We start from the raw sequence: 15,219 nt of genomic DNA, 5'->3' as shown, positions 1-15,219 counted from the left end.
TCTTGATTACTGTAGCCTTATAGTATATTCTGAAGGCAGGGAGCCTGATTCCTCTACCTCCATTTTTCTTTCTGAAGATTGCTTTGGCTACTCTGTCTTTTGTGTTTCCATACAAATTGTGAAATTTTCTGTTCTACTTCTGTGAAAAATGCCATTGATAGTTTGATAGGGATTCCACTGAATCTGTATATTGCTTGGGGTAGTATAGTCATTTTCACAATGTTGATTCCTCCAATCCAAGAACACAGTATATCTCTCTATCTGTTTGTGTCACCTTTAATTTCTTTCATCAGTGTCTTATGTTTTCTGCATACAGGTCTTTTGTCTCCTTAGGTAGGTTTATTCCTAGGTATTTTTTCTTTTTGTTGTTTCCTTAATTTCTCTTTCTGATCTTTCATTCTTAGTGTATAGGAATGCAAGCGATTTCTGTGCATTAATTTTGTATCCTGCAACTTTACCAAATTCATTGATTAGCTCTAGTAGTTTTCTGGTAGCATCTTTTGGAGTCTCTATGTGTAGTATCCTGTCATCTGCAAACAGTGACAACTTTACTTCAGTTCAGATTTGGATTCCTTTTATTTCTTTTTCTTCTCTGACTGCCGTGACTGAATAATAGTGGTGAGAGTGGGCAACCTTGTCTTGTTGCTGAACTTAGTGGAAATGGTTTCCGTTGTTCACCATTCAGAATGATGTTGGCTGTAGTTTTGTCATATATGGCCTTTATTATGTTGAGGTGAGTTCCCTCTATGCCTACTTTCTGTAGGGTTTTTATCATAAATGGGGGTTGAATAATGTTAAAAGCATTTTCTGCATCTGTTGAGGTTATCATATGGTGTTTCTCCTTCAGTTTGTTAATATGGTTTATGACATTGATTTGCGTATATTGAAGAATCCTTGCATTCCTTGGATAAACCCCATTTGATCATGGTGTATGATCTTTTTAATGTGCTGTTGGATTCTGTTTCCTCGTATTTTGTTGAGGATTTTTGCCTCTGTTTTCATCAGTGATGTTGGCCTGTACTTTTTTTTTTTTGGCCGCATTGGGTTTTTGTTGCTGCGTGCGGCCTTTCTCTAGTTATGGCAAGCAGGGGCTACTCATCCTTGTGGTGCTCAGGCTTCTCATTGTGGTGGATTCTCTTACTGCAGAGCACGGGCTCTAGGCGCGTGGGCATCAGTAGTTGTAGCATGTGGGCTCAGTAGTGGCTCGTGGGCTCAATAGTTGTGGCTTACAGGCTCTAGAGCACAGGCTCAGTAGTTGTGGTGCATGGGCTTAGTTGCTCCGTGGCATGTGGGATCTTCCCAGTCCAGGGCTCAAACCCGTGTCAGCTGCATTGGCAGGCAGATTCTTAACCATTGCGCCACCAGGGAAGTCCCTGGCCTGTATTTTTCTTTGTGACATCTTTGTCTGCTTTTGGTGTCAGGGTGATGGTGGCCTCATAGAATGAGTTTGGGAGTGTTCCTCCCTCTGCTGTATTTTGGAAGAGTTTGAGAAGGATAGGTGTTAGCTCTTTTCTAAATGTTTGATAGAATTCGCCTGTGAAGCCATCTGGTCCTGGGCTTTTGTTTGTTGGAAGATTTTTAATCACAGTTTCAATTTCAGTGCTTTTGATTCGTCTGTTTATATGTTCTGTTTCTTCCTGGTTCAGTCTCGGAAGGTTGTGCTTTTCTAAGAATTTGTCCATTTCTTCCAGGTTGTCCGTTTTATTGGCATATAGTTGCTTATAGTAATCTCTCATGATTCTTTGTATTTCTGCAGTGTCAGTTGTTGCTTATCCTTTTTCATTTCTAATTCTATTGATTTGGGTCTTCTCCCTTTTTTCTTGATGAGCCTGGCTAATGGTTTATGAATTTTGTTTATCTTCTCAAAGAACCAGCTTTTAGTTTTATTGATCTTTGCTATTGTTTCCTTCATTTCTTTTTCATTTATTTCTTATCTGATCTTTATGATTTCTTTCTTTCTGCTACTTTGGGGCTTTTTTGTTCTTCTTTCTCTAATTGCTTTAGGTGTAACTTTAGGTTGCTTGAGATATTTCTTGTTTCTTGAGGTAGGATTGTATTGCTGTAAACTCCCTCTTAGAACTGCTTTTACTGCATCCCATAGGGTTTGGGTCATCGTGTTTTCTTTGTCATTTGTTTCTAGGTATTTTTTGATTTCCTCTTTGATTTCTTCAGTGATCTCTTGGTTCTTAAGTAGTGTATTGTTTAGCCTCCATGTGTTTGTATTTTTTAAGAGTTTTTCCTGTAATTGATATCTAGTCTCATAGCGTTGTGGTCGGAAAAGATACTTGATACGATTTCAATTTTCTTAAATTTACCGAGGCTTGATTTGTGACCCAAGATATGGTCTATCCTGGAGAATGTTCCATGAGCACTTGAGAGAAATGTGTATTCTGCTGTTTTTGGATGGAATGTCCTATAAATATCAATTAAGTCCATCTTGTTTAATGTATCATTTAAAGTTTGTGTTTCCTTATTTATTTTCATTTTGGATGATCTGGCCATTGGTGAAAGTGGGGCGTTAAAGTCCCCTACTATGATTGTGTTACTGTCGATTTCCCCTTTTATGGCTGTTAGCATTTACCTTATGTATTGAGGTGCTCCTATGTTGGGTGCATAAATATTTACAATTGTTGTATCTTTTTCTTGGATTGATCCCTTGATCATTATGTAGTGTCCTTTTTTGTCTCCTGTAATCGTCTTTATTTTAAAGTCCATTTTGTCTGATATGAGAATTGCTACTCCAGCTTTCTTTTGATTTCCATTAGCATGATGTATCTTTTTCCATCCCCTCACTTTCATTCTGAATGTGTCCCTAGGTCTGAAGTGGATCTCTTGTAGACAGCATGTAGGTGGGTCTTGTTTTTGTATCCATTCAGCCAGTCTATGTCTTTTGGTGGGAGCATTTAATCCATTTACATTTAAGGTAATTATCGATATGTACTTTCCTATTACCATTTTCTTAATTGTTTGGGGTTTGTTATTGTAGTTCTTTTCATTGTGTTGTGTTTCCTGCCTAGAAAAGTTTTTTTAGCATTTGTTGTAAAGCTGGTTTGGTGGTGCTGAATTCTCTTAGCTTTCTGTAACGGTTTTAATTTCTCTGTCTAATCTGAGTGAGATCCTTGCTGGGTAGACTAATCTTGGTTGTAGGTTTTTCCCTTTCATCAATTTAAGTATGTCCTGCCACTCTCTTCTGGTTTGCAGAGTTTCTGCTGAAAGATCAGCTGTTAACGTTATGGGGTTCCCTTATATGTTATTTGTTGTTTTTCCTTTGCTGCTTTTAATATTTTTTCTTTATATTTAATTTTTGATAGTTTGATTAATATGTGGCTTGGCGTGTTTCTCTTTGGATTTATACTGTATGGGACTCTGCGCTTCCTGGACTTGGATTAACTGTTTCCTTTCCCATATTAGGGAAGTTTTCAACTATAATCTCTTCAAATATTTTCTCAGTCCCTTTCTTTTTCTCGTCTTCATCTGGGACTCCTATAATTCCAGTGTTGGTGCGTTTACTGTTGTCCCAGAGGTCTCTAAGACTGTCCTCAATTATTTTCATTCTTTTTTCTTTATTCTGCTCTGCACTAGTTATTTCCAATATTTTGTTTTTCAGGTCACTTATCTGTTCCTCTGCCTCAGTTTTTCTGCTGTGGATTCCTTCTAGAGATTTTTAAATTTCATTTATTGTGTTGTTCATCATTGTTTGTTTGCACTTTAGTTGTTCTAGGTCTTTGTTAAACGTTTCTTATATTTTCTCCATTCTAGTTCTAAGATTTTGGATCTTGTTCACTATCATTACTCTGAATTCGTTTTCAGGTAGACTGCCTATTTCCTCTTCAATTGTTTGGTCTGCTGGGTTTTTACCTTGCTCCTTCATCTGCTGTGTGTTTCTCTGTCTTCTCATTTTGCTTATCTTACTGTGTATGGGGTCTCCTTTTCGCAGGCGCAGGATCCTAGTTCCTGTTGTTTTTGGTGTCTGCCTCCAGTGGCTAAGGTTGGTTCAGTGGGTTGTGTAGGCTTCCTGGTGGAGGGGACTAGTGCCTGTGTTCTGGTGGATGAGGCTGGGTCTTGTCTTTCTGGTGGTCAGGACCGTGTCTGGTGGTGTGTTTGGGGGTGTCTGTGACCTTATTATGATTTTAGGCAGCCTCTCTGCTAATGGGTGGGGTTGTGTTCCTGTCTTGCTAGGTGTTTGGCATATGGTGTCCAGCACTGTAGGTTGCTGGTTGTTGAGTGGAGCTGGGTCTTAGCGTTGAGATGGAGATCTCTGTGAGAGCTTTCGCTATTTGATATTACATGGAGCCGGGAGGTCTCTGGTAGACCAGTGTCCTGAACTTGGCTGTCCCACCTCACAGGCACTGGCCTGACACCCGACTGGAGCACCAAGACCCTGTCAGCCATATGGCTTAGAAGAAAAGGGAGGAAAAAAAGAAAGGAAGAAAGAAAAAATAAACAAAATAAAGTTACTAAAATAAAAAATTAAAAATAATTATTGGGCTTCCCTGGTGGCGCAGTGGTTGAGAGTCCGCCTGCCGATACAGGGGACACGGGTCCGTGCCCCGGTCCGGGAAGATCCCACATGCTGCGTACCGGCTGGCCCGTGTGCCATGGCCGCTGAAGCCTGCGCATCTGGAGCCTGTGCTTTGCAACAGGAGAGGCCACAACAGTGAGAGGCCCGCATACTGCAAAAAAATAATAATAATAAATTATTTAAAAAGTAATAAAAAAGCGAAAAAAAAAAAGAAGAGAGCAACCAGACCAAAAAAACAAATCCACCAATGATAACAAGTGCCTAAAACTATACTAAAAAAAAAAACAAAAACAAAAATCGGACAGGCAGATCCGTACGACAGATGGTAAAAGCAAAGCTATTCAGACAGAATCACACAAAGAAGCATACACATACACACTCTCAAAAAGAGAAAAAGGAAAAAAATATATTTCAAAAATAAAAGGAGGAAGAGAGCTACCAAATCAATAAACAAATCTACCAATGATAACAAACTCTAAACACTAAACTAAGAAAAACATAAAACCAGAAATAAATCCGATGCAGAAAGCAAACCTCAAGTCTACAGTTGCTCCCAAAGTCCGCCGCCTCAATTTTGGGATGATTTGTTGTCTATTCAGGTATTCCAGAGATGTAGCGTACATTGAGTTGATTGTGGAGATTTAATCCACTGCTCATGAGGCTGCTGGGATAAATTTCCCTTTCTCCTCTCTGTTTGCACAGCTCCTGGGGTTCAGCTTTAGATTTGGCTCCACCTCTGCATGTAGGTCGCCTGAGGGCATCTGTTCCCTACCAAGATGGGATGGGGTTAAAGTAGCAGCTGATTAGGGGGCTTTGGCTCTCTCAGGCCGCAGGGAGGGAGGGGTGTGGAATGTGGGGCGAGCCTGCAGCGGCAGAGGCTGGCGTGACATTGCAACAGTCCCTGAGTTGCACGTGTGTTCTCCCAGGGAAGTTGTCCCTGAATCACAGGACCCTGGCAGTGGCGGGCTGCACAGGCTCCCGGGAGGGAGAGTGACCTGTGCTTGCACACAGGCTTTTTGGTGGCTGCAGCAGCAGCCTTAACGTTTCATGCCCGTCTCTGGTGTCTGTGCTGATAGCCGTGGCTCACACCCGTCTCTGGAGTTCCTTTAGGTGGTGCTCTGAATCCCCTCTCCTCGTGCACCCTTTTGGGAGGTCTGAGGTCTTCTGCCAGCGTTCAGTAGGTGTTCTGTAGGAGTTGTTCCACATGTAGATGTATTTCTGATGTATTTGTGGGGAGGATGGTGATCTCCACATCTTACTCCTCTGCCATCTTGAAGGTCTCCCTCTAACTTATTTTTTAAATTGAGGTATAATTGACATGTAACAGTTTCAGATGTACAACATAATAATGTGATATTTGTATATATTGTGAAATGATCCCTTTATTTGGTACTAGAGACTGTACAGTGCTGTGGGAGGTTTTAAAGGAAGGTTAGTAGCATCAGAGATGGAGAGTCAAGAGAAATTTTCATACTGAATATAGCTTGTCGTGCTAATTTCTTGGCCTTTATCTGGGAATAGGAACTAGTAAATTCCAAACTTGATCTAGTACCCCTTCATACTCTAAGATGTCCATGCAGAACCCTCCTCTTGATACTGCTTTAGGGCTTAAGGTCAGTAAGAATGACTCCTTTAATAAGTTTGGAATAGGTCTTGTAATGACTTGTCACTGATTGCTTCTGGCCCAGCTGGATCCTGCCCTTTTCTTAGGGAGAGTAGATAAGCAGTCTGTGTCTCTACTACAGATAAGATTTTATTGTCTTATAGCCTGCACTGATGAGTGTTCCTGATCATCTAATTCTTGTAGAGAAGAATGGTTCAAGATCAACTATTCTCACACCCCAATTAGAGTTTTAGGCTCATATCTTCTCATAGTTAATTGACTTTCATACACCTCAGGTATATTTTGCAAATGTCTCATAGAGAAACTCCTAAAACTTGGACAAGATTTAACATAGAGTCAAGAATAAAGCAAATGGAATATTAAGACATTCGGTATCTTATTATACTGTAGACTTATAAAAACTCCTCTTGTAATTATAATTACAGGTGAAGAAGTACTTTTACACAGAGACCTTTTGGGACTTGTCTTGGTGTGTCGCTTTATCCTGGGGTGCGGTGACTGGGAACGCCTCGCCTAACATCTGTCTGATGCGAGGAAGTTGTTTGGGATATTCTGGACCATTTTATGCCTCATTAACTTACAGGAAATCACAGCAATAGGACCTATTTTCGTCCTTACATGCATTCTTTTCAGTTGTGGGAATATATGAATTTTGTATTGCCAACAGGAAGGGGGAAATCCCTTAGAGGTTTAGATGCCAATTTGGATTTGACTTTTTTTAACTTTTTATTTTGAAATAATTATAGAATCACAGGAACTTGCAAAAACAAAATGTAAAGGGAGGTCCTTTGCATTCACGTGTGTGTGTGTGTGTGTGTGTGTGTGTGTGTGTGTGTGTGTGTGTGTACCTCTATGCTGTTGATTTATCAAGTGTAGCTTCCTTAATCACTGCTGCAATGAAGAATCAGAAATATTCCATTGGACTTCCCTGGTGGCGCAGTGGTTAAGAATCCACCTGCCAATGCAGGGGACACGGGTTCAATTCCTGGTCTGGGAAGATCCCACATGCTGCGGAGCAACTAAGCCCATGCACCACAGCTACTGAGCCCGCGCACCTAGAGCCCATGCTTCGCAACAAGAGATGCCACCGCAACGAGAAGCCTGCACACTGCAATGAAGAGTAACCCCCGCTCGCCGCCACTAGAGAAAGCCCGCACACGGCAGCGAAGACCCAGTGCAGCCAAAAAATAAATAAATAAATGAATAAAAATGTAAAAAGAAAAAAACTGTTCCATCACCATGTGGTTCCCTCGTGCCACCCCTTTATAGCCACACCTCTCCCCTCTACCCTGGCCACCACTAATTAGTTCTCTATCTCTATAAGCTTTGTTATTGTATAAATGGAGTCATGCAGTATGTAACCTTTGGAGATTGGAGTTTTTTCACTTTGGTTCTCTGGAGACTCATCCAGATTGTTGCATATACCAAGTTTGTTCCTTTTTATTGTTAAGTAGTATTCCATGGTATGGATTACCACAGTTTGTATAACCATTGAAGGACATCTGTAGTGTTTAGAGTTTGGGTCTCTGATGAGTAAAATGTTATGAACATTCATGTATCAGTTTTTGCAGGAACGTAAGTTTTCATTTCTCTTGGTCATATACAGAATGTAGGAATGCAGTTGCTGGGTCATATGGCAGTTGCATGCTTAGTTTTTAAAGAAACTGCTAAACTGTTTTCCAGAGTGGCTGTACTGTTGACCTCTGATTTGATGAAAGTGTTTCGTAGGATAAAATTTTGATTGCCTACTTAACGTATGTGTTGATTTTGGTAGCAGTCTTATTGCCATTAATATATCTGGTTGCTCCTGCTGGCCTGACGTGTGAGACGGCATTTCCCAAAAGGCTTTGACTTGGGTCATCAGTCATTTTGATGGTTTAATACCCAGAAGGAAATTCCCTTAGCTTCTACAAAACCCACACAAACTGCACAAGTGAATCTCTTCTCTCTCTTCCTTCCTATTTCTAGAGAAGAGTTAGCCTCACACCTTGAGCCCTGAATCTTGCCCTTAGAGATCCTCTTTTCTTTCTCTCTCTTTAGACATCTTACAGGTTTCTGTCTAAGCATTTAAACATGCTTAGTTCTCTCCTGTCTTGAAATTCCTTTCCCTTTGACCTCATCCACTACTACCCTTTATCTGGCCACTCAGAGCTGCACTGGGTGACTGGACTGTCTCTATTGCACTGCTTTGTCCAGCCCTCACTTCCATTGTACAGTATAGTAATCTAGGTTGCCTCCCTGAGCACACTGAAATGGTCCTCTTATGTCACCAGCAACCCTGTAGCTCACTCTCATGTAAGCATTTCAGTACTGTGAGTAGCATTCAGCACTCTTGATTACTTGTTCTGAGTAGAAATACTTTTTTCTTGATCGACTACCCCTTGGACTGCTGCTTCTAATTGTCCTTTGCTGGTGTCTCCCCCTCTGTTCATCCCTTAAATCTTGGGGTTCCTCACAGTTCTGCACAGGGCCGACTTTCCTCATTCTGGGTAATCTCCCACATCTTAGTCTCCACCTCAGACCTGTCCCCTGAGCTCCAGACCCATATATCCTTTTGCCTCCTAGCCAGCTCCATCTAACTCTTCTGGAATTTATTCTCCTCCCAGCACCCTTGCCTCTTAAAAAGAAGAAAAACTCTTCTTTCTTCAGTGAGGCACCAGTGTGTTAATACCACATCACACAACAGTGGGAGCACTGTTAAAACCACCTGCATTTAATTGAGTTGCCAAGTTAGCCAGAGATAACTGTTCTCCATTAAATGCAAATGCATAAAAATTATACTTAAAAAAATTATTTATTTAGCTGCGCCGCGTCGTAGTTGTGGCAAATGGGATCTTCACTGCCACGTGCGGGATCTTCATTGCAGCATGCAAACTCTTAGTTGCAGTATGGGGGATCTAGTTCTGTGACTAGGGATTGAACCCAGGCCCCCTGAATTGGGAGTGCAGAGTCTTAGCCACTGGACCACCAGGGAACGCCCCCAAATTATACTTTTTATGGCCAGTTAAATAACTGCAAGACTAAAATTGAATGTGAAAAGGAATTGTTTCTATGAAAATAAATTGAATGCATTGGAAAGACCAAAAAAGCTACTAAAATACTTGCAGTGGAATTAAGTAAGAGCAAGGCAACTGTGAAAGGCTAGTTAAGCTAGTCCGACTTTAGAAGGATTCTGTGCGCTGCTTCTCAGGTGTCCCAGATCTTGCTCCACTTCAAATAACATCAGTCTGGAAGTGGTAGTCATAAATGATGGAAGTGATTAATGCAGAACACATGATGAGGAATTCCAGTCAGGTGCATTCTCAAAGAAAAGGCCCACTTCAAAAGACTGAAAAGATAAATGTGCCTTTTTGTTTTAAATGAAAATAAAATGGTTTAAGCATGTATGTATTAACTTGTTTCCTATTCCATTTGTATTCATCCTGTCTGATGAGGGCTTCCACTGCATCTTCCAGTGATTTCACTCTTGTCCATTACTACTACCCTACTCACTGTCTTTCCTCTGATTTCTAACATCAGCTTCCCCAACTGGATGTCCAGCCCCAGTTTTGCCCTCCCCCACTGTCTCCCCCTCCCCATCTCCAGCACCCCCCCCGGCTCTCCTCCCCGTCCCTTCTTTATATTGTAGCTATAAAGAACTACTAAAAGCATAAACCTGATCGTTACCCCTTTGCTTTATACATTTATTTATTTATTTATTTATTTAAATTTCTTTTTGGCTGCGTTGGGTCTTCATTGCTGCATGCAGGCTTTCTCTAGTTGCGACAAGTGGGGGCTACTCTGTTGCAGTGTGCGGGCTTCTCATTGCAGTGACTTCTCTTTGTTGCAGAGCATGGGCTCTGGGCACGCGGGCTTCAGTACTTGTGGCACATGGGCACACTAGTTGTGGCTTGCGGGCTCCAGAGCACAGGCTCAGTAGTTGTGGCGCTCAGGCTTAGTTGCTCCATGGCATGTGGGATCTTCCCAGACCAGGGCTCAAACCCACGTCTCTTGCATTGGCAGGCGGATTCTTAACCACTGCGCCACCAGGGAAGTCCCTACCTCTTTGCTTTAAAAACACTTAAAATCCAGATTCCTTAAACTAGTAAAAGGAGGCATTTAGATCTGGCCTCTGCTTATTACCTCTCTGGTCTCATTTCATGATTTCTGTGCTGCCATCCCCTCCCCTCTGACATGTTAGCCATATTGACTCAACTCACTTTCACAGTTGAGTGAGGCTTGTGGGATATCTGTGTGTGGTTGGCGTGGGAAGGTACCGAGCTCTCTCACTTCTAGGTCTTTCTGTGCACTGCTTCTCTGCCTGGAACTTTTTCCCCTTGTACCCCACAACTGACTCTACTGTCCTTCTGGTCTCACCTTTCCTTCAGGAAGCCTTTCCCATCCTCCAGATTGAGTGCTTTTTCTGTGTGCTTTTATAACAACACCCCGGATTTCTCCTATTCTAGCATTTAGCACACAGTAGGTAGTTAATTATCTGTGTACCTATATTCCCTTCTAGGCAACTGGAGTGTAAATTATGTGTAGATCGGGTTCATTCAGTAATCTTGTTTGCCGAGTCTCCACTTGATAAATATTTGAGTGAACAGGTGGTGTTTTCTGAATACTGTAGGTTTCCCTGAAAAACACTTAAGCAAACTGTTTTGTTTCTTTTGTAGGTGCTGTCTCTGTTGGCCTTTATCTGTGAGGAAGTTGTGTCACAATGTACCTTGTGTGGAGGCCTTTACTTTTTCGAATTTGTAAGCTGCAGTGCCTTTCTGCTGAGTCTCCTTATGCTGATTGTGTACTGCACTCCAGTTTATGAAAAAGTTGATCTCGCAAAAGTCAAGTCATCGGTAAGCATGAAAAAATATAATCCCTATAACAAGAATTTAGATATTTTGGGATCTTGTGTAGCTGTATTGTTCACAGTAGTAATGCTTTCATAACTCAGTAACAGGAAGAGACTCTATCCATTGTTCCAGCTCTGCCTCTAAGCAACTCAGTTTTTCCCTGCCAGACGGTATGGTATAGGGGGAAGGTGAAATTAGAATGAGAGTGACAGACACTGCTGATAATTTACAGTTACTGGTGGTTTAATCTAATTCACGAGGTATTTTGTAAAAACTAGGATTTTGTCACTTTTGATTTCTCACATTTCAGACTGTCACTCACTGGTTCTACAGTTACTCACTGTGTGCCTATTGTAGGCCAGGCATTATGCCGGACGTAAGAGATGGAGTAATGAACTAATGTGATATATTGATATTTCTAAAGCCTCTAAACAAAAGAGCATGTAATTCTACCTGTTTTGTTTTGATTTTATTTTACGAAAGAAAGTTCTCTATAAGTGAATTTAGAAGGTATTTGTTAAATTCATTGTGCAAAAATTTCCCTTTTAATAAAAGTCTATGTGAGAATTTTATACTCACAAAATTAGAGATGTATAACTTTCTAAAGACTTAGTCTGCTGACCCTCTGTTTTTATTTGAGTATAATATGGATTTTTGAGATAACAGATGAGATAATTTATATAGTTACTGCATTTAAGGAAGAATTGAGCAGTTTACTTCTTCAATAGCATTCAAGTTATCAGGAGTGGTTTATGAGGAATTGTAACTATCAGGGTTGATTTATGAAAGAATTCACAGTTTTGAGGGAAGAGATAAAAGTTAGGGTAAATTTTAACTATTAAAAAAAGAGAGGGACTTTCCTGGTGGCACAGTGGTTAACAATTCGCATACAAACACTTCTCCTCAGCCAATTGGCAAAAAAAGTGGCCCACACCATCCAGAGTCCCATTGTTGCTGTAGAAATAGAAGCCCAGAGAGAGCTACAGGGGGAAAGTGAAAGGGAGATCAATCAAGAAAAAATGGACAAAGAAGACAGGAGATAAACAGAAAACAGGAGGAAGAGGTTTTTTTCTTGAGGAAAAAACCAGAAAAAAGAGAGGAATAACAGATAAGAGCCGTGTGGCTGACAGGGTCTTGGTGCTCAGGCCGAGTGTCAGGCCTGTTCCTCTGAGGTGGGAGAGCCAACTTCAGGACATTGGTCGACCAGAGACCTCCCGGCTCCACGTAATATCAAACGGCGAAAGCTCTCACAGAGATCTCCATCTCAACGCTAAGACCCAGCTCCACTCAACAACCAGCAACCTACAGTGCTGGACACCCTATGTCAAACACCTAGCAAGACAGGAACACAACCCCACCCATTAGCAGAGAGGCTGCCTAAAATCATAATAAGGTCACAGACACCCCCAAACACACCACCGGACGCGGTCCTGCCCACCAGAAAGACAAGATCCAGCCTCATCCACCAGAACACAGGCACTAGTCCCCTCCACCAGGAGGCCTACACAACCCACTGAACCAACCTTAGCCACTGGAGGCAGACACCAAAAACAATGGGAACTACGAACTGCAGCCTGCGAAAAGGAGACCCCAAACACAGTAAGTTAGGCAAAATGATAAGACAGAGAAACACACAGCAGGTGAAGGAGCAAGGTAAAAACCCAGCAGACCAAACAATTGAAGAGGAAATAGGCAGTCTACCTGAAAAAGAATTCAGAGTAATGATAGTGAAGATGATCCAAAATCTTGGAACTAGAATGGAGAAAATATAAGAAACGTTTAACAAGGACCTAGTAGAACTAAAGAGCAAACAAACAATGATGAACGCACAATAAATGAAATTAAAAATTCTCTAGAAGGAATCCATAGCAGAATGACTGAGACAGAAGAACAGATAAGTGACCTGGAAGATAAAATATTGGAAATAACTAGTGCAGAGCAGAATAAAGAAAAAAGAATGAAAATAATTGAGGACAGTCTTAGAGACCTACAGGATAACAGTAAATGCACCAACATTGGAATTATAGGGGTCCCAGAAGAGGAAGAGAAAAAGAAAGGGACCGAGAAAATATTTGAAGAGTTTATAGTTGAAAACTTCCCTAATATGGGAAAGGAAATAGTTAATAAAGTCCAGGAAGCGTAGAGAGTCCCATACAGGATAAATCCAAAGAGAAACACACCAAGACACACATTAATCAAACTATCAAAAATTAAATACACAGAAAAAAATACTAAAAGCAGCGAGGGAAAAACAGCAAATAACCTACAAGGGAATCCCCATAAGGTTAACAGCTGATCTTTCAGCAGAAACTCTGCAAGCCAGAAGGGAATGGCAGGACATATTTAAAGTGATGAAAGGGAAAAACCTACAACCAAGATTAGTCTACCCAGCAAGGATCTCACTCAGATTAGACGGAGAAATTAAAACCTTTGCAGACAAGCGAAAGCTAAGAGAATTCAGCACCACCAAACCAGCTTTACAACAAATTCTAAAGGAGCTTCTCTAGGCAGGAAACACAAGAGAAGGAAAAGACATACAATAACAAACCCTAAACAATTAAGAAAATGGTAATAGAAACATACATATTGATAACTACCTTAAATGTAAAGGATTAAATGCTCCCATGAAAAGACATAGACTGGCTGAATGCATAGATAAACAAGACCCATCTATATGCTGTCTACAAGAGACACACTTCAGACCTTGGGACACATACAGACTGAAAGTGAGGGGATGGAAAAAGATACATCATGCAAATGGAAATCAAAAGAAAGCTGGAGTAGCAATTCTCATATCAGACAAAACAGACTTTAAAATAAAGACTATTACAAGAGACAAAGAAGGACACCAAGGGATCAGTCCAAGAAGAAGATATAACAATTGTAAATATTTATGCACCCAACATAGGCCGGGTGTCTGTGCAACCCTGATAGCACCTCAAAACATAAGGCAAATGCTAACAGCCATAAAAGGGGAAATCGACAGTAATACAGTCATAGTAGGGGACTTTAACACCCCACTTTCACCAATGGACAGATCATCCAAAATGAAAATAAATAAGGAAACACAAGCTTTAAATGATACATTAAACATGATGGACTTTATTGACATTTATAGGACATTCCATCCAAAAACAGCAGAATACACATTTCTCTCAAGTGCTCATGGAACATTCTCCAGGATAGATCATATATTGGGTCACAAATCAAGCCTCGGTAAATTTAAGAAAATTGAAATTGTATCAAGTATCTTTTCCGACCACAGTGCTATATTAGATATCAATTACAGGAAAAACTCTGTAAAAAATACAAGCACATGGAAGCTAAACAATACACTACTTAATAACCAAGATATCACGAAGAAATCAAAGAGGAAATCAAAAACTACCTAGAAGCAAATGACAATGAAAACACCACGACCCAAAACCTATGGGATGCAACAAAAGCAGTTCTAAGAGGGAAGTTTACAGCAATACAATCCTACCCCAAGAAACAAGAAACATCTCAAACAACCTAACATTACACCTAAAGCAATTAGCCCAGAGTAGCAGAAAGAAATCATAAAGATCAGATCAGAAATAAAGGAAAAAGAAATGAAGGAAATGATAGCAAAGATCAATAAAACTAAAAGCTGGTTCTTTGAGAAGATAAACAAAATTGATAAACCATTAGCCAGACTCATCAGGAAAAAAAAGAAGACTCAAATCAACAGAATTAGAAATGAAAAAGGAGAAGTAACAACTGACACTGCAGAAATACAAAGGATCATGAGAGATTACTACAAGCAACTATATGCCAATACAGACAACCTGGAAGAAATGGACAAATTCTTAGAAAACCACAACCTTCTGAGACTGAACCTGGAAGAAATAGAAAATACAAACAGACCAGTCACAAGCACTGAAATTGAAACTGATTTAAAATCTTCCAACAAACAAAAGCCCAGGACCAGATGGCTTCACAGGCGAATTCTATCAAACATTTAGAGAAGAGCTAACACCTATCCTTCTCACACTCTTCCAAAATATAGCAGAGGGAGGAACACTCCCTAACTCATTCTACGAGGCCACCATCACCTTGATACCAAAACCAGACAAAGATGTCACAAGGAAAGAAAACTACAGGCCCATATCAGTGATTAACGTAGATGCAAAACTCCTCAACAAAATACTAGGAAACAGAATCCAATGGCACAGTAAAAGGATCATACACCATGATCAAGTGGGAACGCAAGGATTCTTCAA

At 40.7% G+C, this 15,219-nt stretch overlaps 1 protein-coding gene across 1 annotated transcript in view; it reads left to right on the top strand.

Moving 5' to 3' along the window:
- The window catches only part of CMTM6 (CKLF like MARVEL transmembrane domain containing 6), a 58,378-nt gene that overhangs the window by 15,592 nt on the left and 27,567 nt on the right, over window positions 1–15,219 (top strand). The window contains exon 2 of the mRNA XM_007464917.1: window positions 10,802–10,978. Coding sequence (XP_007464979.1) covers window positions 10,802–10,978 — 177 coding nt within the window. The remainder of the gene's footprint in view (window positions 1–10,801; window positions 10,979–15,219) is intronic.

Source organism: Lipotes vexillifer, unplaced genomic scaffold, assembly GCF_000442215.2.
Source record: "Lipotes vexillifer unplaced genomic scaffold, Lipotes_vexillifer_v1.1 scaffold1934, whole genome shotgun sequence".
NCBI classification, from domain to species: Eukaryota; Metazoa; Chordata; class Mammalia; order Artiodactyla; family Lipotidae; genus Lipotes; species Lipotes vexillifer.
This window is presented reverse-complemented; position numbering and strand designations above follow the sequence as displayed.